The 25,903-nt window shown below is 46.1% G+C and overlaps 1 protein-coding gene across 1 annotated transcript in view; it reads right to left on the minus strand.

Annotated features, from left to right (window-relative positions):
• The window catches only part of LOC143284450 (calcium/calmodulin-dependent protein kinase type 1-like), a 175,027-nt gene that overhangs the window by 130,045 nt on the left and 19,079 nt on the right, over positions 1-25,903 (minus strand). The window contains exon 2 of the mRNA XM_076591088.1: positions 12,439-12,573. Within this exon, the coding sequence (XP_076447203.1) occupies positions 12,439-12,573 (135 nt within the window). The remainder of the gene's footprint in view (positions 1-12,438; positions 12,574-25,903) is intronic.

Below are 25,903 nucleotides of genomic sequence, written 5' to 3' on the forward strand. Positions count from 1 at the left end.
CACACACACACACACACACACACACACACACACACACACACACACACAATGCGAGAGAGGAAAAATAATACAATGCAAACATAGCATGCTGAACAGCAAACACACATGCACGTACATAAGTAATGTGTAATTCTGAAAGAAATACAATATATACAGAGAAAACATTTCGAACGAGAAAGGGTGAGGAAGTAGGAGGGTGAGTGTGAAGGGAATCAGATAATGAGAGAGACAGGGGGAAGTGGGAGGGTGAGTGTGAAGGGAATCAGATAATGAGAGAGACAGGGGGAAGTGGGAGGGTGAGTGTGAAGGGAATCAGATAATGAGAGAGGGGGAAGTGGGAGGGTGAGTGTGAAGGGAATCAGATAATGAGAGAGAAAGGGGGAGGTAGGAGGGTGAGTGTGAAGGGAATCAGATAATGAGAGAGAAAGGGGGAAGTGGGAGGGTGAGTGTGAAGGGAATCAGATAATGAGAGAGACAGGGGGAAGTGGGGAGGGTGAGTGTGAAGGGAATCAGATAATGAGAGAGACAGGGGGAAGTGGGAGGGTGAGTGTGAAGGGAATCAGATAATGAGAGAGACAAGGGGAAGTGGGAGGGTGAGTGTGAAGGGAATCAGATAATGAGAGAGGGGGAAGTGGGAGGATGAGTGTGAAGGGAATCAGATAATGAGAGAGACAGGGGGAAGTGGGAGGGTGAGTGTGAAGGGAATCAGATAATGAGAGAGGGGGAAGTGGGAGGATGAGTGTGAAGGGAATCAGATAATGAGAGAGACAGGGGGAAGTGGGAGGATGAGTGTGAAGGGAATCAGATAATGAGAGAGACAGGGGGAAGTGGGAGGGTGAGTGTGAAGGGAATCAGATAATGAGAGAGGGGGAAGTGGGAGGATGAGTGTGAAGGGAATCAGAGAGAGACAGGGGGAAGTGGGAGGGTGAGTGTGAAGGGAATCAGATAATGAGAGAGGGGGAAGTGGGAGGGTGAGTGTGAAGGGAATCAGATAATGAGAGAGAAAGGGGGAAGTGGGAGGGTGAGTGTGAAGGGAATCAGATAATGAGAGAGACAGGGGGAAGTGGGAGGGTGAGTGTGAAGGGAATCAGATAATGAGAGACAGGGGGAAGTGGGAGGGTGAGTGTGAAGGGAATCAGATAATGAGAGAGACAGGGGGAAGTGGGAGGGTGAGTGTGAAGGGAATCAGATAATGAGAGAGACAGGGAGAAGTGGGAGGGTGAGTGTGAAGGGAATCAGATAATGAGAGAGAAAGGGGGAAGTGGGGAGGGTGAGTGTGAAGGGAATCAGATAATGAGAGAGAAAGGGGGAAGTGGGAGGGTGAGTGTGAAGGGAATCAGATAATGAGAGAGACAGGGGGAGGTAGGAGGGTGAGTGTGAAGGGAATCAGATAATGAGAGAGACAGGGGGAAGTGGGAGGGTGAGTGTGAAGGGAATCAGATAATGAGAGAGACAGGGGGAGGTAGGAGGGTGAGTGTGAAGGGAATCAGATAATGAGAGAGACAGGGGGAAGTGGGAGGGTGAGTGTGAAGGGAATCAGATCATGAGAGAGAAAGGGACAGAATTAATGTGGGAGAAGGACTTCTTTGTTTCGTTGTTTTCTTTATGCGGGGCAACCGGCCTTCAAACATGAGGGGTGCAGAATGTGAGAGAAGGACTTCTTTGTTTCGTTGTTTTCTTTATGCGGGGCAACTGGCCTTCAAACATGAGGGGTGCAGAATGTGAGAGAAGGACTTCTTTGTTTCGTTGTTTTCTTTATGCGGGGCAACTGGCCTTCAAACATGAAGGGTGCAGAATGTGAGAGAAGGACTTCTTTGTTTCGTTGTTTTCTTTATGCGGGGCAACCGGCCTTCAAACATGAGGGGTAGGTGTGCACACACAAGATCTCTTTTCCACGGATACATTTTCGTCATTTCAGCTTAAACGTTGATGTTACAGTAAAATCTAAAAGTATTAATCATAGTTGAGCTCTTCTCTTCTTTTTAGTCAGAAATAAATGTACACGGTCACATTTGTGGTGAGATATCACTATCGCCATTCTCTACCACCTGAGCACAAAGAGGTAATCAATATTAATGAATTCTCTACCTTTCGAAACATACTTTTCTTCCCAGCTGACTGTACATACGTCGTTTCTATTCAATTATTCATTTGTTTATTTATTTATTCATTCACTCATTTGTTTGTTATGGTTGTTTTTAATGCAGTTCACCTTATATTTCATTACAGACACGACAGTTTTTATTTTTGTTTTCGTTATATATTTCATTATTTCTCAAATCATTATGCCTTGACGAAATTTTGCACATACAAGGAAAAAATAGAAAACAAGCGTCAAACAGGGAGAAGAGGGGAAAGGGGGAAGAGGTGGACGAAGAGGTGGAGACAGAGACAGAGACAGAGAAGCACTGACAACATCAAGCGCCGCACACTGGGAAAAAAAACAAACAAAAAACACCACCATGACACACGATGAACAATCGCCGTGACTTTTTCCAGAACTCTTTTTTAGACAAGACAACACGACAACGTCGTCAATACCTCCATGGTGCCTCTCTGGAACATGGTCACTGACCGTAGGCCTACGTGTATTTCCACAACCAGGGGTTGGGGGGAAGCTTGGGGAGTATAATGACCGGTTTGCACGTATCGATTTCAGATTTGTAGCGAACAGAAACTCTTTCAGCAAGTGATTTTGTACGTAAAGAGTGAGGGGGGGGTGGGGGTGGAGAAGAACAGAGGGGGGAGGAGGAGGTGGTGGATGAAGAAGGGGAGAACGGGGGACGAGAGATTAAAAGAGAGAGAGAGAGAGAGAGAGAGAGAGAGAGACAAGGAGAAAATATAGACAACAGAAAGTGGGCAGGGTGAGAGGGAGAGAGGGAATGAGAGAGGATGGGAAGAAGAGCAGAAGTAGAGAGACGTAGAAAGAAAGAGATGAAGACACTACACAGACAGACGGACAAACAGACAAGAGTAATGCACTGATCAAAACAATAGAGAGACATAGTAAGAAAGAGATGGAGACACTACACAGACAGACGGACAAACAGACAAGAGTAATGCACTGATCAAAACAATAGAGAGACGTAGTAAGAAAGAGATGAAGACACTACACAGACAGACGGACAAACAGACAAGAGTAATGCACTGATAAAAACAATAGAGAGACGTAGAAAGAAAGAGATGAAGACACTACACAGACAGACGGACAAACAGACAAGAGTAATGCACTGATCAAAACAATAGAGAGACGTAGAAAGAAAGAGATGAAGACACTACACAGACAGACGGACAAACAGACAAGAGTAATGCACTGATCAAAACAATAGAGAGACGTAGTAAGAAAGAGATGAAGACACTACACAGACAGACGGACAAACAGACAAGAGTAATGCACTGATCAAAACATGACAGACGGTGCAACCAAATGGAATGATAAGCGAAACAGCCCAGTACAGAAGCACAAAGTGAACTGCAACGTGTATATACATTATATTCTTTGCAGTATTTGGCCTTGTGGGGGGAATAAACCACATATCAGCATAAAAACAACAACAACAACAAAAACTCCTGGGTATGAATGCACGTGAAATACTACAGTCGAAATATATTCACCATCTTCAACCTTTAAAGCGTACGCGTACATGGACTGTCTCATAAACTTTGATCAAACACACTCGCTGTGATTACATGGACTCTCTTTGATCACACGGACTCGTTTTGGCTGAAACCCGCGAGTCAGAACGAGCAAGAGGAACTGTAAGGGAAAGATGGCTCCTGTCAAGCGAATTCACTATCTTCTTGGCAGCGCGCAGCGAACAACTCGAACCAGATGTCAGTTTTCACCACTCTTTTCCAATCTTCCCTTCCTTCCTCTTTTTTTCTTTTACCACCCCCCAAGCCCCCTCCCTCCACCGCCCCCGTCTCTCTCTTTCCATGTGCTCGCTACATTTTCTGCTATATCTTTTGTTTATTTCTGTTGTTGTTGTTGGTGGTGTTTTATTGTTGTTGTTTTATTTTTGTTTTGTTTTTTTGTTGAAAAGGTCCTTACACATTTGAAAGCTTTTTTTTTTAATGCATCCATGCTACTAATACCGACATACGGGGACTGCGGCCAAAATCTGTTTCTATTTTTGACGGTCTGTCTTGGTCCTATTTCCTACCCACAAACAGCCGCACGTCTCCAGGGGAATTCCCTCCATTTCGGAAAGTAATGGTGTCCTAAATTTTTAGTAATGGTGTCCCAGATTTTAAACTGTTTGATGAGAAACCTGGGTCCCAGATGATCCGTATCCGAAGACAGTCTTTTAAACAGCAACACCGTGCAACCCGAGAGTTGTGAACAAAAATCTCGTTAGGGTGTACCTACCAGCCAGCCAGAATGCCTCCACACAATGGAAGTAATACCGTGGGAAAGGGAGGACCACGGGACCCTGTTCATTTTACGGCATTCGATCAGCAGCCAACCCTTCCGACTGGAAGGAAAGTGAGCGTTAAAAGTGTGGGAACTGGAGCTTCAATCCGAATTACGAAAGACTCGAGAGAGAGGGCGTTATTACAGATATGAACTATGTATGAAAAGAAAACAACGCATATAATTTCGCCTATGTTTTATCAAGTAAACAAGTAACTGAGAGAGCCTACCGACAACAGAATACAGCACAGTTTCAACGGCAAGTAACTAGCGGTTCAAGAAATAATAATAATAATAAAGAAGAAGGAGGAAGGGGTGGTTGAAGGGCAGGGAATGGGGTGGGCACTTAATTCAATAACACATCAACTGATTGAGATCAAAGAAACGATTCACTTTGAACGAAGTCCACGCTTTTTAGGACACGCAGCTACAGTGGTAGTAGGACAAGTCCCACAGGCAACACTGCCAGACCACGGGAATCTAACCAACGCACAACGCGCACAAAAACGTGAACAGGGACCGAGGTTACTTCAATCGGTAGAAGCCATTTTAAGCAAACGGAATTAACGTTTCCGTCCAGCCTGCAGATTTGACTGACGGGCGCAATAGCCGAGTGGTTAAAGCGTTGGGCTCTCAATCTAAGGGTCCCGGGTTCGAATCTCGGTAACGTCGCCTGGTAGATAAAGGGTGGAGATTTTTCCTATCTCCCAGGTCAACAATATGTGCAGACCTGTTTGTGCCTGAACCCCCTTCGTGTGCATACTCAAGAAGAAGATCAAATATGCACGTTAAAGACCCTGTAATCCATGTCAGCGCTCGGTGGGTTATGGAAACAAGAACATACCCACCATGCACACCTCTGAAAATGGAGTATGGCTGCCTACATGGCGCGGTAAAAACGGTCATACAAGAAAAAACCCACTTGTGAACACACCGGTGAACGTGGGAGTTGCAGCCCACGAACGAAGAAGAAAACTGCAAAACAAGTGTGCTGAGTGGGCCAAGAGCAGCAGTCAGCATTTGCACAAAGTCAATGAGCAGATTACACACTATGTACGCGGCTGGGATGGTTACTCAAGCGGAAAAGTTGGACTATACGTCGCAACTTGCCCTCGAGGTGACGAAGTAAGTGCTGGCACGCCCCGCTTCCTAAACGACTGAGTGCAGACGGCGAACAACTGCAGCTAGCCCTCTCTCTCTCACTCACCCTTTCACGCGCGGACGCCTGTAAAACAATACACACATCAACTGTTGCTCTGGACTAAAAATCGGGTATCATGACAGTTAAAATAGTTAACACAGATGTGTGCCTTCCCACCAAGTTTACCTGAAGGATCGGGTGCAGGTAAGTACCAAAAATGATAATATCATCACCATAAAAAACATACACATGCTTTCTGGTGAGCAGTGAACAGTGATGCAAATTATGATACTGCCTTTTAAACTGCAACTTGACCCATCGTTCCAAACCAATGACACAAATACATCTTTATCATTATGGGTCATGTTTGCTGGATAAAGTTTTACGTATTTTCAATCTGTAGCATATTAAGCGCATTGTGAGAACACAACATTATGGCACAATTTATATCACATAAACCTTGTCCTTTTGCTTCAAGTTAACTGTATTTTTCAATTACACAATTCGGTCTTTCGCCGTGATGAGGAATGTTCATTCTGTATCTTATATCTGGCTTTCAGATACATCACTCTCTTTGATTTAGAATTCAGATATATCATTATCAATTTCCAGTTGAATGAATCGAGAGGCACTGTATTGTACTGTAATGCATTTTCTTCCTCACAGAACTGTGTTTGATACAATGAAAAAGAACTCTTGTATCATCTTGAACATAACATTCAGATTGCTGTCTGTGTGACATGACACTCCCGACACTCGGACACATCGCTCTGTATCTCTGACGCAGAAACCAGATCCACTTTCTCTTTGATGTGAAAACCAAACATATCAGTCTAGGTCTAATATGGAATTCAAAGCTATCTTTCTCTGCCTCTGATATTCATGGAATATGGATCAGAACCCCGTATCCATTTACCAGGCACCCCGCACGTGCGCACGCGCACGGAGCATACACACAGTGGCACGCGCGCGCGAGCGAGCGCGCGCGCACGCATGCACACACACACACACACACACGTACGAACACAAACACACACACAGGAACGCGCTCACACATGTATACAGAGGCGCATACACACACACACACACACACACACACGCATGCATGCACACGCACATACGGGACAGCAATTCCCTGGCCATATGCCAGCAAACACACGCACATGATTCAGTTGATGGGCATAATGACATGTATCCGATGCTCATTTTGGGGTCCGGATGTTACAAAACTGGGGTTTACCGTAGTGGTTATTAGTTCCATCCAAATCTGTCCCTGATTCCTGGAATTATCTTTCTGAAACAGTCTTCAGTAGTCTCTCTCTTATACAGTCGACATTCTCAAAAGATAGAGGCTGGTAGATTGCATAAATAAAATTTCGTTTTGAAAACATGAGACGTGGTGAGATTAAGAAAGAAAAAAACCACACTGTACATGAAAATGAAGACCACCAAATGTGGAGGCAGGAAAACAATAACAACAAAACCGCTCTACATATTCCTAAAATACATTTTAACATTCTCCTCAAAAGCAAGCAGAAGGAAAACCAAAGACTTTCATAATATACTTTTAAAGTGTACGGAATGAACGGACATTACCTTCGTGATCGCTCGGGCTAAAAATGACTCTCCCTCCCTCCCTCTCTCTCTGTATGTGTGTATGCGCGCGTGCGTGTGTGTGTGCGCGCGTATGCATACGCACATACCGTTGCAGACCAATGCGACTCCACTTGTATCTGCTATCAACGTGAAAAGCAAATTAAGGCAATCTAACATGAACTGCATTTAACGCCAAAAAACAGACTGGGATGAAACACGCTCAACTTTCTCAAACTTCCGCGTTTAAAAAAAACAAACAAAAGAAAAAGAAAAAGGGACAAGTCCTCGTTTCTCGGTGAAACATTTCTCTTGGCGCTTTCGGTGATGGCGCTTTTTTCCGACTGGTTGCGCTTTACGGTGGTGGTGGTGGTTGTTGGCGGTGAGACAACATGTCTGCTCCCCGACACCAAGCAGATCGTGACGGCTGTATTGTTTTAGCTGACAGCCTGGCCTCCTCTATCTGTCTTCACGTCAGCGGCAGGTATGCCCAATCCATCACTAGGCTGAATGTTTACCAACTGGGATCGATGGCTGGAATGAGAGAGAGAGAGAGAGAGAGAGAGAGTGTGTGTGTGTGTGTGTGGATGCCTGCGTGCGTGTGTATGTACTCTCTCAGACAGACCGATATGAGGATGGATGGATGGAAGAACGGACAAACAGAAAAGCAGGAATTATACCGACAGATATTTTCTACATATACAGATAGGTATGCAGACAGAAATACATTGCTACTGGACGTTGGACTGTTCCTATTGAAGTCCACGCAGCTTGGCAGAGCAGACGTGATGGACAGCTCACATATGAACAGGTCTGTGCCCAGTAACATGGTCTTGGGGAAACAATTGAAGTTTGGTTCTTTATTATTTTTTTTATATAGCTGGTAGGTTAGTTCATTGGTTGTCCATTTTATGTAGCGGTTACTAAGATAGTATACTTATACTGCACCATCAAAACAGCCCAACGCGACGCGCTTTGCAAAATTAATCAAAAGCAGACTGAAACATTATCAGAGGTTTTACACGTTCCACTTATACTTGCTTATAAATGATCTCCCGATTTAAGGGTATGATAAATGTGCTGTTTCGTGTGAACTATGGTAGAATTCGTTGTCAATACTACTACAGTAGGCTTGTCGATGTCATGCCAATGCTCAGCTGATATCACAGATTGACATAAGCTTACAGGTGGGCAACAGCAAAGTAAGAGCTGTATAATCAGTGGTTCTCCACTGCCATGGGAAGTTATTTACAGCTTAGCCTTTTGTGACGGAATATGACTCTCAAACTAGGAGGCAAGATTACACTGGCTCTAAGTGTCGAAGCTTTAGGGGCTTGATGGCATTTGGGGACCATCCCCAACACCGACTGTCATAAAACCCTCTTAAAAAGAGGCCGAGAGAGCGGGGATGCAACTTGAGCAAAACACACACTCCACAAAAATCAAATTCTAGCCCAGATAGTCGGCACAGCAGTTGGCTTCCTCTGATGTTCTGATGGTCATAGTCGGACACGACTGACTATCATACTAATACAGTTCTCTGTGTTTGTGCATGTACGAGTTTGCACAAATGCGACTATCCCTCCGTCCTCCACCTTATTTCTCATAACGACAGGCTGAACATAAATGAACTCGATCCGAGTGGGACAGCATATTTCTGAAGCCATGCATGAGAGCGAGCGAGCGTTTTCCACGAGCCGATCCAATCAATGCTAATCAAATGTCAGATCATGACTCAGCTGCTTGGGATGTGCAACATGTGCCTGCCGATGCCGGCATCGCCCTAGCTGACACCACCTTGTTGCTGATAGGAAGGAAAATTGATTGAAATCAATGTCACGTTTAACTGTGGTTAAACAGGGGTAACCCTTTGCCCTGTTTGTCTGTCTCTCTACACCCTTTGCCCTGTCTGTCTGTCTGTCTCTCTTCACCCTTTGCCCTGTCTGTCTCTCTACACCCTTTGCCCTGTTTGTCTGTCTCTCTTCACCCTTTGCCCTGTTTGTCTGTCTCTCTACACCCTTTGCCCTGTTTGTCTGTCTCTCTACACCCTTTGCCCTGTCTGTCTGTCTCTCTACACCCTTTGCCCTGTTTGTCTGTCTGTCTCTCTTCACCCTTTGCCCTGTCTGTCTGTCTGTCTCTCTACACCCTTTGCCCTGTTTGTCTGTCTCTCTTCACCCTTTACCCTGCCTGTCTGTCTGTCTCTCTTCACCCTTTGCCCTGTCTGTCTGTCTTCTCTCTTCACCCTTTGCCCTGCCTGTCTGTCTGTCTCTCTTCACCCTTTGCCCTGTCTGTCTCTCTTCACCCTTCACCCTTTGCCCTGTCTGTCTGTCTCTCTTCACCCTTTGCCCTGTCTGTCTGTCCCTCTACACCCTTTGCCCTGTCTGTCTGTCTGTCTCTCTACACCCTTTGCCCTGTCTGTCTGTCTGTCTCTCTACACCCTTTGCCCTGTCTGTCTGTCTCTCTACACCCTTTGCCCTGTCTGTCTGTCTGTCTCTCTACACCCTTTGCCCTGTCTGTCTGTCTGTCCCTCTACACCCTTTGCCCTGTCTGTCTGTCTGTCCCTCTACACCCTTTGCCCTGTCTGTCTGTCTGTCTGTCTCTCTACACCCTTTGCCCTGTCTGTCTGTCTGTCCCTCTACACCCTTTGCCCTGTCTGTCTGTCTGTCCCTCTACACCCTTTGCCCTATCTGCCTGTCTGTCTTCACCCTTTGCCCTGTCTGTCTGTCTGTCTCTCTACACCCTTTACCCTGTCTGTCTGTCTGTCTCTCTACACCCTTTGCCCTGTCTGTCTGTCTGTCTCTCTTCACCCTTTGCCCTGTCTGTCTGTCCCTCTACACCCTTTGCCCTGTCTGTCTGTCTGTCTCTCTACACCCTTTGCCCTGTCTGTCTGTCTGTCCCTCTACACCCTTTGCCCTGTCTGTCTGTCTGTCTCTCTACACCCTTTGCCCTGTCTGTCTGTCTGTCTGTCTCTCTACACCCTTTGCCCTGTCTGTCTGTCTGTCCCTCTACACCCTTTGCCCTGTCTGTCTGTCTGTCCCTCTACACCCTTTGCCCTATCTGCCTGTCTGTCTTCACCCTTTGCCCTGTCTGTCTGTCTGTCTCTCTACACCCTTTGCCCTGTTTGTCTGTCTCTCTTCACCCTTTGCCCTGTCTGTCTGTCTGTCTCTCTTCACCCTTTGCCCTGTTTGTCTGTCTCTCTTCACCCTTTGCCCTGTCTGTCTGTCTGTCTCTCTTCACCCTTTGCCCTGTCTGTCTGTCTGTCTCTCTACACCCTTTGCCCTGTCTGTCTGTCTGTCTGTCTCTCTACACCCTTTGCCCTGTCTGTCTGTCTGTCTCTCTTCACCCTTTGCCCTGTCTGTCTGTCTGTCTCTCTTCACCCTTTGCCCTGTCTGTCTGTCTGTCTCTCTTCACCCTTTGCCCTGTCTGTCTGTCTGTCTCTCTACACCCTTTACCCTGTCTGTCTGTCTGTCTCTCTACACCCTTTGCCCTGTCTGTCTGTCTCTCTACACCCTTTGCCCTGTCTGTCTGTCTGTCTCTCTCTCTACACCCTTTGCCCTGTCTGTCTGTCTGTCTCTCTTCACCCTTTGCCCTGTCTGTCTGTCTGTCTCTCTTCACCCTTTGCCCTGTTTGTCTGTCTCTCTTCACCCTTTGCCCTGTCTGTCTGTCTGTCTCTCTACACCCTTTGCCCTGTCTGTCTCTCCCTCTACACCCTTTGCCCTGTCTGTCTGTCTGTCTCTCTACACCCTTTGCCCTATCTGCCTGTCTGTCTTCACCCTTTGCCCTGTCTGTCTGTCTGTCTCTCTACACCCTTTGCCCTGTCTGTCTGTCTGTCTCTCTACACCCTTTGCCCTGTCTGTCTGTCTGTCTCTCTTCACCCTTTGCCCTGTCTGTCTGTCTTCACCCTTTGCCCTGTCTGTCTGTCTCTCTACACCCTTTTGCCCTGTCTGTGTGTCTGTCTTCACCCTTTGCCCTGTCTGTCTCTCTACACCCTTTGCCCTGTCTGTCTTCACCCTTTGCCCTGTCTGTCTGTCTCTCTACACCCTTTGCCCTGTCTGTCTGTCTCTCTACACCCTTTGCCCTGTCTGTCTCTCTACACCCTTTGCCCTGTCTGTCTCTCTTCTGTCCCTTTTCACATAATTTGTAGATGGATAGATAGATGGGTATGGATACTTATAAAGTACCCGTCTTCGGTCAGAGACCAAACTCTAAGCGCTTTACAAACAGTGAGATACCCAGAGAGAGAGAGAGAGAGAGAGAGTGCAAACACGAGTGCACGATACTATGTCGAATGCAAATGCCGATCAATGCAAGTATACTTTTTAAAGACATTACTAAATAAGGAAAGTCAGAATCATCCAGCTAAGCAAAAACTATGTGACACAAAAAACGAAGATAATAAAAGAAAAGGAAAAAAACAGAAGAGACACAGGGGAAGAGAATGAAAGAGAAGAAAATGGAAGCGAAAAGAAAAGAACATATCAGCGGAGCATGCAGAAGACAAGAGAATGGACAAAGGAGATGAAAACAGATATGGACCATTTTAAAACTGATAACCTTTCCGGCATCAGGTGCGTCACAGTTTTAGGAGATGAATATGGAAGACAGAAAAAAACATCAAACATCAGATAATTAAAAACGTGCAATAGTGCACGTAGAAGCGACGACCTTTTCGAGGTGTCTGTGGTGTTCGCCAGCGGAACGAGCTTGTCGCAGCACGTGGTACACGACTGAGAAAAGTCCCGATCTTCACTCTTGAACCAGAAGTCAGTCTGGCCTTGACAAAGTCAATACGTGTACATGAGTACAGGAAGTTTTCTGTTTTTGTTTTTTGGGTTTTTTGTTGCTCATCCACTGTTTTATTTGGTTCTTGGGTCTTTAGACCATGCTAAATGTTAGTTGTGACCACTGCATTTTTGAACAATTAATTCACATCACTGATTGATGCCACAATGTTCCTTCGCCTTCACTCTCCTTCCCCGTTCACACCAGGCTGCTCAAGGCGTTACGTAATAATGTGCACACAGCATTCAGTGACATAACGTGAAATGAAAGGGATAGAATCATGGGAAAGAACGACAAGAAACTGGATGTACAAGACGAGAGAAGGTGGTCACGAGAATGAGAACAAAGAGCGAGGCTGTTTCCCATTACTCTAGGCAACCGCTCATTCACGACAAATGATGTCAGTATGCGAGTGAAACACAGACGAAGATGGGGAACATCACAGGGCGGAAGGTGGACGAAGGCGAGCAGAATTACCATTTCAAACAAGGATACTTGTGCACATTACCTGCGTAATACTGAGATCTCGTTTTCCAGGGCCTCTTCCTTGCCCTTCAGTCCATGGCGGTCGATACACTTGATGGCGAAGTACTTGCCTCGATCATGTTTGTCCTCGGCCAAAACCACCTCGGAAAAGGCGCCCCTGAAACCGAAGGAAACACAGTATTTAGTACTACTGTGTGCAATTTCGTTTGTGAACAGTAGATAACAGCACACGTCAAGTAGCAGAGCACGGTATGGAACATAAAAACACAAGAACGCAAGTGTAGCAGCTCTGGAAGGGCTACGGAGAATACACACACGCGCGCGCACACACACACACACACACTATATATATATACTGCACAATAAGACACTTGATTAGCTATAATTCTGTAACAAAAAGAAGAAAAAAGGCAACAACAACAACAACAACAAAAAGACAACCAAATAATGATTAATTACAAATTACTCTGGGCTTTAGATTCCTATTTTATCTCGGTAACGGAAGAGTATTTTATACTGTGTGAGAGAGATAACGCGAGAGGGAAGAAGAATAGATGTTCAGATAATCAAATCATGAACAATTTAAGTTAAAAGATTCAAAACCAAGCTCTGTATCTCCAGATATGACGTAATGCTATCACTAACAGAGCATGGAATCCTCTTCATGGAAGAATACTTGTACTGTCGTAGACAATTCAAATACTTTTTTCTGTTTTTTGTTTATCTGCAAGTATAGTTCTATGTTTTTAATCATCAAGGATGCATTAAAACAGAAGGATACGGACTTCACTGTCTCTTCATCAATTTCTTCTTATTTTTCTGCGTTCGTGGGCTGCGTCCGAGCGCGCATGCGTGTGTGTTATGCGTGTGCGTGCGTGCGTGTGCGTGCATGCCCGAGTAACAGAGATAGAAAAGTGAGACCACAGAAGAGAGAAACAAGGGAAAGGAGCAGAAAGATGATCTAACCATGACCATGTGACTAACATGCAGTACAATGAAAAGGTGAGAGTAATATTCCCTCTTTCATTCCCAAATGATGTGCAGTTGATCAGGAAGTAGGGCCCTATAGCAGCGTACACAAGTGTGAACATTAACAAAATACGTTGGCTCCTTTGTGCTTTTTGTACGTCACTACAATACTGAAAGGACTGTTGATACTGCGTTTTACAATGGCAGACTGTGCAGCCTGCAGAGACGGAAAGAAAACAACAACAACACAACTAGCAGTAAAATGTATTCTGAACGAATAAAGAGACCAGGAAAAAGAAATACTAATAAAGGAACGTAACGGAATAATCAATATCACGACATACTGCGATACAAACTATGCGCGCGCGGGCGAGCGCGCTGTCAGTATCTAAACGAGTCAGGTTTACGTCAAATGGGTCGAACGCTAACTTACTTGTGTTGTTATTGTTGTTTTCTTCACAATTCTTTAAGTACTCATTCAAAAATGGTAGTTTCACACACACACACACACACACACACACAGAGGTGGGAAGACAGAAACATAAATTCTCTCTCTCTCACACACACACACACACACACACACACACACACACACACTCTGAGAGAAATAAACGGCGGGGAGCAGGGGAAGTGAGAAACAGACAGGCAGACAGACGTTCAGTTGGACAGGCTGACATAAGTGAACCAGTCCGTTATCAACAATGATAAACGATATTATGCAAGTATGCAAAAACACATACATACACATTGATACCATCGGCTTCACTGTTCACCACCACCACCATAAGGGCGTGGCATTATCTGCACAGTTTAAAGTGGGGGGGGGTAGAGGTTGTTTTTTTTTTTTTTAATTTTTTTAGTGAATTTTTACCCGGACTTTCTTGGGTCGACCATCGTTTTATTTATATAAAGAAAAAAAGAAAAAGAAAAAAGGAAAGGAACAAAATAACAGCAACAAAAAGGATACAGTGAACCTAAGCAATCACACACACACACACACACGCACACACACACACACAAAAAAAAAACCGTGACAATAATCAAAAGCAATACCCTGCATTCCATATATCGTTTTTTTTCCCCCACTTACATATAGATTTGTTTCCCTTTTCTTTAAGATTCATAAGGTATTATATAATATATCGATGTCTAATACTGAATTGCTGTTCAAAGATCAGTTGTAAAATAGACAGTCTTTTTGTTTTTTTAGCAATACTGATACACATTTTACCTATCAAAATAATATGATTTATTTTTATAAGATCATGTTTGCTATATCTGTCATCCTGAATTCCAAATAAAACGTCTGTGGGATGTAATTTCATACACTTACCAGTATTTCTAAGTATCAAATTTTCTATGTTTTTCCAAAGTATTTTCACAGATGAGCACTCATAGAAAAAATGTTCAATAAAATCAATTTTACCAGGACAGTAGTAACAATTTTCTGAGTCTACTACTTCCATTTTTTTTAGAATAATGTTTGTTGGGTATATATTATGACTTATTTTCCACTGCAGTTCATGTAAGCGTACTTCTTTTGTTACTTTCCTAGGTAAAATCCATGTATCATGATTGAAAGAAAAGTCAAATTTCCTCTTCCAAAATACACAAACATGTAGGTCTATAGTTGTACTTTTACTTCTACTTTTAAGATATTTCTTTATTTCTTTTAGTTTTGCATTGAATGCGTTTGCATCACAAATAGAAGTTTCAGAGTAGAGTTGGACTGTAGAAGGAAAGAGAGACAGACAGAATGAGAGACGGGGAGAGAGAGAGAGAGAGAGGGAGAGAGAGAGAGAGAGAGAGAGAGAGAGAGAGAGAGAGAGAGAGAGAGAGATTTATTCAGCGAAAGGCTTCTGAGTGACAGACTGAAGCCGAGACAAAGTACAGACGGACGTGGGCAGCAGCTAACAGAAAAAAGACACTCTTTTGTGGGAAACAAACCCGGACCCAAAAGAGATGAAAAACGGCGGAATAACGAACAGGCAATAAGAGAAGAACCGGTCGCGCAGTTGTTCCCAACAGTGCTGACGCCACACCACGGGAAAATTAAACGACGTCAAGTGTCACGGATCTTTTGTGAAGATCGTGATGGAGTGAGCCTCTTCACTTTTTCTACGGAGTGTGTGTGTGTGTGTGTGTGCGCGTGTGTGTGTGTGTTGTGGGAAAAGGGGTGAGGGATGAACAGAAAGAAGGTGGGCGGGGGAAGGCCCAGTCTTTTCGTGAGGTCTGAGATTTTCTAGGAAGATCAATAAAAAATTTCTGCGCAGTTTCCGACCAACTGCATCCCCCCTCCCAGCCCCCCACCTCCACCCCTAACCCCCACCTGACTGGCAGATTTCTAAGTGAATATAAGAGGAGGAGGAAGGGATCGCAATGCAATAACATTTCACATGTAATTTCTTACCTTTTCTTTCATGTAAAGCGCCCTGAGCTCTTAGAGAGAAAGGGCACTGTATTAATGTACAGTATTGTAATCATTACTATTATTAAGACAGGCTAATCGTGCAACCTCAAGACTTTTAAGCCGCATTTCAGGTTTATCAGTCTGAAACTACGCCTCGGACGTTTTGTTCTAAAATTATCGGTGTTTTCTTTCCCCACGAAAGAATGCAGCAGCAACAGCAAGTAAGTCAGTAAATCTTGTGCGACAAAAACCAACAAGCCCTGCAGCTGGAAGCAAGATATTCACATGATTTCCAGGCAAATAACGTCCACTACACAACGAACGGCACCGTACTGACACCCATGCAAGCGTCAGGAAACCGTGGTCGATGGCTGAAGCACCTTCGCTTCCCGCTACAAGCCTGGGCCGCTGCAATCTACGAGAGTGACAATGAACAGCAATCAATTTCCGTTGGCCGTTGATTAATTAATACGGGAGCAGGTTTTAAAAGCCTGAATAACCTGACTGCAAACGGCCAACATCCTGGTTCTGCGGGACGGTCCACGCCGCCGCATACCAGCCCCCCCCCACCCCCCCCCACACACACACCCACTTCCCCCGGCCCCCCTCTTGGGCCCCTCCACCACCACCACCACCTTTCCCCCGCCTTCCCCCTGTCCCTTTATACAATCAGTTCTTCTGTTCTTCCACGCGAGCCTCCTAAGCCACACTGCCTCCCCAAGCAGCAACCTTTCTCCTGAATGCATCCCCTCCCTCCCTTCCCATCACTCCCTTACTGTTTCTCTCAAACCACTGAGGTTTTTTAATCAGCAGTCAGGTTTCATCTTGTCACTGCACTGCTGCAATATTTGGTTACTTCAGTCCCTTTGAGGTGAAACCACTTCTCCAGCTAGCTACAGAAGCATGTGATTTCCAGCTGGGATGGCTGACACCTCTGGAAATAAATAGCAAGTAAGGACTGCAATTATACTGCTGCTAACCCAGACCTCACTGTGCAAATCCAAAACGCGCGTTGTTTCTTGTCCGTCTCCTTATCTGTAATCGAGGGAGGAAGGGATAAAAGAATACGCGTGGAGGAAAAACAACAATCAATCAACAACAACAAAACTCTGACGAGACGATACGAAATGAATTCTTACTTCACAAGGGTAGTGGAGTAAGCACAACTGCTTTTCTTCCATTATCTTTTAAAAACATATTTACATCCAGCCCTCAAGGGCAAAACAAAACAAAGAGAGAGAGAGAAAAGCCCCTCTCCCCTACCCACCACCCTGAAAACCACAACAAAAATATATAACATTTGGAAAAGAGAAAAACAAGTTATAAATGAAAGCAATGGCGTGATCAATTCCTGTCAGACGAGACGAGAGAGAGACAGAGACAGACAGAGCAAAGACATGACCAAGCTATGAGAGACGAGAGAGAGACAGACAAAGACATGACCAAGCTATGAGACGAGAGAGAGACAGAGACAGACAAAGACATGACCAAGCTATGAGAGACGAGACGAGAGACAGACAGACAGAAAGTCAACGTGCCCTTCGCACAAAATTCCTCGTTGCAAAACAAAGCCCACGCCTTCCCTTCCGTCCAGATGATCCTTCAGCATTATCAACGACGTGATACTCATGCCACAGTCACTTGCGTGGATCATCCCTCAGTGCCCAGATCCTCGAACCTCTTCAGTTCGTCAGATTTCGAGACGTTTTTCACCCACAGCGGCTTCACGCTCACAGAGCAACGCCTCCTAAAGAAACTGATGACACCAAAGAACTGAGGTCTCGCAAACAAACCATCGATCTCCCTTATCCCAACTGTTGCTGACCCAAGGCGGGTGGAGATTAGAAAGAAGGCGGCCACCTGTGTTTGTGTTTCAAAATACTGGTCCTGCTGAATCGTCTTCTTGGTTGTAAAGCTGCCATTATGCACTGAGCTTACCGAATCTGAACCAGAGGTAGTAGAATCCGTACACCATCATTATGCGGTACTGGTGAGAGAGATAAGGGGCGCTGACAGTACACACACACACACACACACACACACACACACACACACACACACACACACACACACGTGTGTGTGTGTGTGTGTGTGTGTGTGTGTGTGTGTGTGTGTGTGTGTGTGTGTGTGTGTGTGTGTGTGTGTGTCCCAACAACTAAGAGAACTGTTCAACGCCTCTTCAGGCTGGAAGACGCAAGGGTTTAGGGGGGCGGGGGTTCAGGTGGTATTCTATTCAGATAACGAGGCTGACATTGTTCTTGTAAATTCACAGCAAGCTGACGTCCCCCACACCCTCATTCCATGCGTACAACAATGGAACATGGCATTGCCGGCTTGCATGGTAGTGTCATGCTCGTAAAGAATGTCAATACCCCCTTTGATCTGAGCCTAAATAAACAAGAGTTTGTCACAGTAAAAACAAAAAAATGAAATAATAATGAACGCACGAAACGCACCCACCCAACTACATCTACCCCCCCCCCCCTCCTCCCCCCCACACACACCCTGCGTTGGTGGGGATGAGGAAAGAGAACGAAGAAGGCCCGGGGGTGTAAGCAAAGCTTTTCCTGATTTCCTGCAATCGGGTCATGACTAGCGATGTCAACTCCACCCAATCAATCAAATTGGTACTGACTGCCCCTTTGATCGCCACGGGATATCCAGGCTTTTGAACGTATCTGAAAAATCAACCACGAAAGCGCCATGGCACATTCGATGAACGCTGTACTTGTGATCCAGTGTTCACCAGTGACCGGGGTTCGAGTCCCCGTTTCCACCTGGAGCTGTGTCCTTGGGAAAGGCACTTCCATTTTCCTCACACCATTTCAGTCTAATATCATCATCTCAGATGAACAGACTTTAAATAAATAAACGAACGATTCTCACACCACTCCACCTAGGTGTGAATGGGTACTCGACTTGGGTTGGGGAAGGTTAAAACAGCGGAAGGAGAGCACTGGGCCCCGCCTTCCCATGACACAGCCAACCTATACACAGTGGAGATGAATTCACTGTCCCGATGGACGTAAAACACTATGGCTCTTCTATCCTTATAACCGAATTAACGCTTTTGATCTGAAGTGATACTTACTGTCAACACATGCCAAAGCTATTCAAGAGTACTGACAAAATGAGGACAGAAGAAGCTGACGTCACCCTCCAAACTGGTCTGTTGGTGGTTCCTGACAGGAGGGTCGGCATGGTTCTTCATTCCACACCCGCAAACGACACCCACCCCCCTGATGCCTTGATGAAGGCCGGTCGTTTTATACCTTCTCCCATTCTGTGACAAGTGTTGATCCCCAGCGAATCCACTGACTTCCACAGTATTCGTACTACTGATCCACGGTGGGCTGAACACGAGAGATAAGGAAGATCAGCCACAGCGTCAGCTTGACATGTTGTAAGGGACAGACTGCGTGATCGTGAAGATGGCGCGCACACACACACACACACACACACACACACAGGAGCCGGCTGGAGTGAAGGGTGGGTGCGCAACAACAACAAAATAACATTAGGGGGCGGGGGTGTACGGGTGAGGAATCCAGCGAGCACTCTCTGTGTGTGTGTGTGTGTGTGTGTGTGTGTGTGTGTGTGTCCAGTCCAGTCTGGAGCATACATGCAAGTAGTCGGCGTTTTCCAAGTCCCTTTTTTCAGTGAGTGACACACTTCAAAATTTTATTTTCTGAAGACTACAAAAGCTTACCCTTCGTATCGCACAAATTTGATATGACAACATTTAAATGTGGTTTCCGTGGACATGCGTTTCCATTTATCTCTGGACGCTTGGCGCCACGATGCCTCAAGGGCAGCTGTCAGGACTACAAAACTCTCTTGCTATGGATCTTCGCCTTGAAGGCGGTCTTTGTTCTGGGGATCGGATTCCTTCACGCGGGCTGGACGCTTAACATGAAAGGTTCCCTGCAAGCTGGGAGGTGACAGTACGGGGGTGGGTGGGGGAAGTCCTGAAACCTGATATGGAAAGCAGCATCTTACACTGCCGTCAGCACCACAGTGGTGGTGGCCACAAAGTGGACACTAAGTCAGGCCCGGCTGACAGCTGTCAGCGCCAAAATCCGGAATCGATGAAACCGGCATTAGGCCGCGCCACATGTCCGCCCCGTTCTCTCCCCCATACAACAATCATTCGGACCGACACCCCCACAAAATGTGTAACAGTCCTCCCTCCATTCTGCTTCCCCCACCTCCCCTCCCCTCCCCCCACACCCACACCCGCCCCCCAATCCCCCAGCATCTTAACCTTTGGGACTGCCATCCACAGCAGTCTTACCAGTCCGGCCCGGACGGGGGATTTGGTCAGCATCTGCACCAACACATGTCAACAAAGAGCGACGCACGTGGCAGGTCTGTGGCCGCTGATGATGGTGGCTACGTCCACACACTCTTCCCTCTTCTCACCTCCGCCCTCCTCTCTCTCTCTCTCTCGTCCCTACACTCATACATGAGGTATTTGAAGGATCATCAAAGAATGTGGCTTGCGTTTACACTTATGTATCGTAATGTATAAATTTTCTGGAGTGGGCAAACGAAATGAAAAAAAAAACAACAACCCAAAAAACAAGAATTTGAAACTCAACTGAGGGCAAACGAAAAAACAAGCGCTCGGATAACGTAACAAAGTAACTGCTCTGTATTCTAATAGGTGAATCCTACAACATGCCTCTAATGAGTGAAGGCAGGATGTTCGGCCGCAGCCGTATTCTTCCGGCAATGGGACCTGATGTATTCGTCGGTGAAGATGCTCACATCGAACGTCAACAAAGCTTGCACCCATGACACAGCAAACTGACATTCTATGAACTGCTACAAGGTAACCAGACACTTTCTATGGCACTGGCAATAGAGTTCACAACAGCCGTGTGCATCGCTGAATGGCCGGGCGGAGCTTCACAATATTCCCCTGCCATTATCCTTTCAATCTAAAGCAATGTGGGCTTTACTTAGTCGCTGATGTTTGGATTTTCAGCGGACGAGCTTCTCTTTGGATGTTTGTGCCCGGAATAGATCGATAAACACCACTGTTGTACGACACATGTTATTTCTTAAAGACTCTGCGCTTTGAACGGAAAGGCTATTGAAAGTGTCTCATACAGACCCAATCACGCGGTCATACCGAATTCAGGATCGTTTGAAGCCGCAGACCATGCTCTGTCAACCGGAACAATGCACGATCGTTTTCACCGCTATACCCTGACTTTCCTTGCATTAAGCTCATTTTGTACCCGATGCACGAATAAAAAGATCACGAAACTTTAATAATGTGCTTCTCTTCGGACAGGAGCTTACAATTATTATGTCTGAGGTTGTATACACGTACACTTACACTACACTTGGGCAATCTCCTTATGCACCTCCCATCCGACAAGCCCAGAATACGCTTGAACACGTGAAAGACTGACAAAATTGAAACAGGTTGCAAAAGGAGGGAGTAGGTAGAGGTGGGTTGATGGAAGAAAGGACAGGACGAGAGAAAAAGAGAAGGAAGAGGTCAGGAGCAGAGAGAAAGAGAGAAGGAAGAGGTCAGGAGCAGAGAGAAAGACAGAGATTGAGAAAGAGATCAGTAGTTTCCAGTAAGCAGATATCTAGAATAACAAACTATGTTACTATGTGTCTGGAAAATATGAAAGAGAGAGAGAGAGAGAGGACAAGCACACGCACACACAAACATATATATATAGATATGTGTATATATATACCAACCCTTATTCATCCCAGTTCACCTGATAATTATGTAATGGCTTACATTCACGCACATGTAATTCATAAAAGCGCGTCGAGTTAATCCTCCCCCACCCCCCACGCCATCCACCACCTACTATACCCAAATTTCCCAAGATCCCGCTTCCTCCCTGCAGCCATTCCCCTTCTTTCCCTACTTCAGGATAAAAAACAAAAAACAAAGAAAAGGTGGTACGGTGAGGAGAGCTAATGGAATCCCCCCCCCCCACACACACACACTGGCTGCACCCCTCTATTCCCATCCCGTGCTCCGTGACCCAACGCCGACACATACGGTGCTGGCACTGTCCATGTGCAGAGAGAAAAAGGAGGCAACAGTTAACCACGTCCGAGTGAACAATAAAGCAAGGGCTAATGCAATCAAGGCCTGGCTAATCACATCAAACAAACGCGCGCCTATTCAAAGGCCGCATTAAATTTGCATGAGCGCGCGCGTGCGTCGTCTTTCTTTTATCCTGCCGAGATGGAAAGGGCTTCCTCCATCAATACAAGGCGATGGCTGGGAACACGACAACGCTGCGGCAGCTACAACTTCTATAAGGCCGAGCTCAGAGAGGACCACCTGACCTGGAGGTGACGCGAATGTACATGAACGTGACCGTGCGTGCGTGTGTGCGCGCGCGTCTGTGTGTGTGTGTGTGTGTGTGTGTGTGTGTGTGTGTGTGTGTGTGTGCGTGCGCGCGCGCGCCTGTGTGTTCACATTTGTGCGCAAGCACTTTTTTTTTTATTTTTAAACATTTCTCGTTCATCTCCGTGACTCGCCAACAGTGTCCACGGTCTCATCAGACATTACCCTTAAAATATTGGAAGTGTGGACAAATGGAGAGAAAGGGGTGGGGGGGGGGGGGGGGAGACAAGACAAGAGAGACGTGTCCGTGTTTGGGCGAGCGCGTCCGTGTGCGCGGAAATGTGCAAGAACGATGCACTGACGTAATTCACACATCCCCAGAACTAGAACGTATTCCCCCATCATCTTGTGCTGGTTAGGTGGTAGAAGTGGGCGATCAACAGAGGACAGAGGACAGGAAGTTAAAATGGACCGGAAACAGTTTCCAGACTGAAGAGGAAACAGGAACACTATGTGACCAGCAGCGATACACATCCGGTCTCTGCTGGCATCAGAATGATCCACTGTCTAACCACAAACCCTCAGCATTTCTCTGTACAGCTTTCCCCCGTTCATCTCCGCTTCTCTTTCCCTATGTCTATACATGTACGCGCGCGCGCGCGCGCGTGTGTGTGTGTGTATGTGTGTTAGTGAGTGAGTGAGTTAGTGTGTGTGTGTGTGTGATTGCGTGTATGTGTTGGCACGTGTATGTTAGTGAGAGAGTGAGTGAGTGAGTGTGTGTGTGTGGGTGTGTGTGGGTGTGTGTGTGTGTGTGCACGCGCGCGTGCGTGCGTGCATGTGTACTTAAAATTAATAGAGACTTAGCCCGCTTTTAGGGAAGGCAAAACTAGTCCCAAGCTGACGCGTTCCATCACGCAACAGGTCAAAGTCACATTGTAACCCTAACCATGCTTCCCTCACAATCACGCTACCAGCAGGTTACGAGGCAAACATTTCTTTCTTCAGAGGAGGAGATGGGGAGATAGTGGACGGGTAAGTTACACCCTGGGGCACGATGTACCGTGATGACGTCTAAGTCATCAGTGATGACGTTCTTTAAACTCGTCCCCCCACAAACTGTCTCCCAGAATAAACTTTATAATGATGGTCACTGGTGGATGTTTGTACAACAGGCAACGATAAACTGGAAAAAAAAAACAACTTTTGCTACTGCTCAATTAGCAGTTCATCAGCATTTTTTTCTCTTATGTCTTTTTAATCAACTTGGAATAAAAGTCAAGCTCAAAACTGGGTTTCAATTGAGATGGCTGGCAATTCGAAAGTATCAGAATCATGAGCCAAAACTGAGTGAAAAAGTGACAGTTTACAAAAGCGCGCACGCACACACACGCACACACGCGCACGCACACACACGCATACATGCACACACACACACACACGCACGCACGCACGCACGCACGCACGCACACACACACACACACACACACACACACACACACACACAGGGGGTGGAAAGGATTCGTTTAATCCCCTAACAACACTTTTTAAACATGAATGGAAAGGCGGAATAAAACAATGATGCCTATAGGAGTCCACCAACGGCGACAGCGCATGCACTGAGCAGCACAAAGCAAGGAAACTAGCGATCCGGAAGGACGATGGACAGCTGCAAGGACGGCAAAGCAACGAACCCAGTAACTACCTGCACTATACATATATACATCGTGCACCACGAGACCCAGGTGTATGACTGACAGACAGACAGAGACACAGACAGACAGGCGAGGAGACAGAGTTACAGAAAGTTTGATATACAAAAAAATAAAACAAAATAAATAAAACCAAAAGAACTTCAACGCTGTCCTGACAAAAACCACCATGCGCGTCACATTCAGACAAGCATTACGAAAGCGGAGTAATGCAATACAGAACATCCACAGATTCCTGCCTGGAACTCGGGGCCAGCGCTGATCCATCTAAAGCCACGCAGTCGCCCATCGCCCATCACACGTGGCTCAGAATCCGAACTGAACAAAGCCAGGTCTGAAAGGGAATGTGCAGTACACTGGCCGGATATCATGAAACAAATTATATAACTGGGGGGAAAAGAATAATGGACAGATTGGAAGAACCAAAAAAAGAAAAGACACTACCTCTGCCCATAAACAAACAACACCGAAATACACACACGCACACACACACATGCACACTCGCACACAGACGCGCGCACAAAAACACACACACACTCCAGCGAGGAATGGGCCGTAGGGGTGGGAACATAGACATAAAGTAGATGCATACATACATACACATCTATATATGTATATACATATATATGTGTGTGTGTGTGTGTGTGTGTGTGTGTGTGTGTGTGTGTGTGTGTGTGTATTTCAATGGATGGGGAAAAGAATGGATGGGAAAGCGGCGAGGAGAGACAGAGCGAGAGGCAGAGACAGAGACACAGAGACAGATGGAGGTGGACGGAGACTGAGGGAAGACAGAGACAGAGACAGACAGAAAGGGATAGCGTTCACATTTTCCCGAAGCCTGACCAGATGACCAGTATCGTCAGACGCAGTTCAAAGATTCGGGATAAATCTCAAATGGTGTTCGTGCGCACGTGCAAATGCGCTGCTTCAAGTAATGTATCTATTTGATGCTGGCATGTGTTGTTACCGTATGCACATGCATGTACAGCACTGATGACTTTTTCTGACACCACTGACGGCTCAGACCACCGACAGTAAACGCCCCTTGGGAAGGATGGAACACTGGAATAAAATCTTGTATGGTGGCAGCCGGCATGCTCGTATATAACCCGACCGCACTGCTTTCAACACAAAATCACGTATGCGTGCATGCGTGTGTGTGTGTGTGTGTGTGTGTGTGTGTGTGTGTGTGTGTGTGTGTGTGTGTGTGTGTGTGTGTGTGTGTGTGTGTGTGTGTGTGTGTGTGTGTGTGTGCGCGCGCGCGCGCGCGCAAGCCATGAATCATTTTTGATAAAAAAAATTTAAAAAGCCGTGTTTCCTGTTTGCTGAAAATAATACCATATGGGGTAGACGTGTCCGAATCCAGAGAATACTGTCAGCTGCCGGTTTGAACGCACTCTTCCTACCTACCAATAATTATTTTGTCAAGTTTGACACGAGTGACACTCGGCAGGTATGGGGCCAGGTGGAAAGGTGGAAATAGAGAAAGAGGTGTTGAGGGGTGGGGGGTTGGGAGTGGAGAGATACAAACAGACAGACAGACAGAAACAGACAGACGGGCAACAGTGAAAATACACCGACAAGAAAGCAATAAAGAAAGCACTGGTTCCAACCGGAATTTCCACCCAAGCACCCTCTATACAAGATGGGGCCTGGGGGCGTGGGCCCCCACTAAACTGATCACACGGAGTGACCCCTTACTGCGTTTGATCCCGAGAACGATCACGCGTTTTCCCCGAGGAAGAAGAGCCTGCAGCCGTAAATATACTGATGCAGATAACACTCATTAGGTTATGTGTGTCTCCAGTCAGCCGCCTTACCTCCTCTGCGGCATTCCACGCATAGATCGTAGGATCACCTGTTTGCACAGCTTGTTCGCTATACGGGTTCTGAAGTCTTTGTGTACGGCTGCACTGCCAGGGTTTTGTTGTTCTGCGGGGGTCAGGAATGCGGAAATGTGATGGTGCTTCTCTCTTTCTTTCTCTATTTCTCTCTCTCTATCTCTCAAATCTGGTTTTTCCCGAGTTTTTCAAATCGTTATCTTCATGTGTACATGTTCTCATGTGGA

Source organism: Babylonia areolata, chromosome 8, assembly GCF_041734735.1.
Source record: "Babylonia areolata isolate BAREFJ2019XMU chromosome 8, ASM4173473v1, whole genome shotgun sequence".
NCBI lineage: Eukaryota > Metazoa > Mollusca > Gastropoda > Neogastropoda > Buccinidae > Babylonia > Babylonia areolata.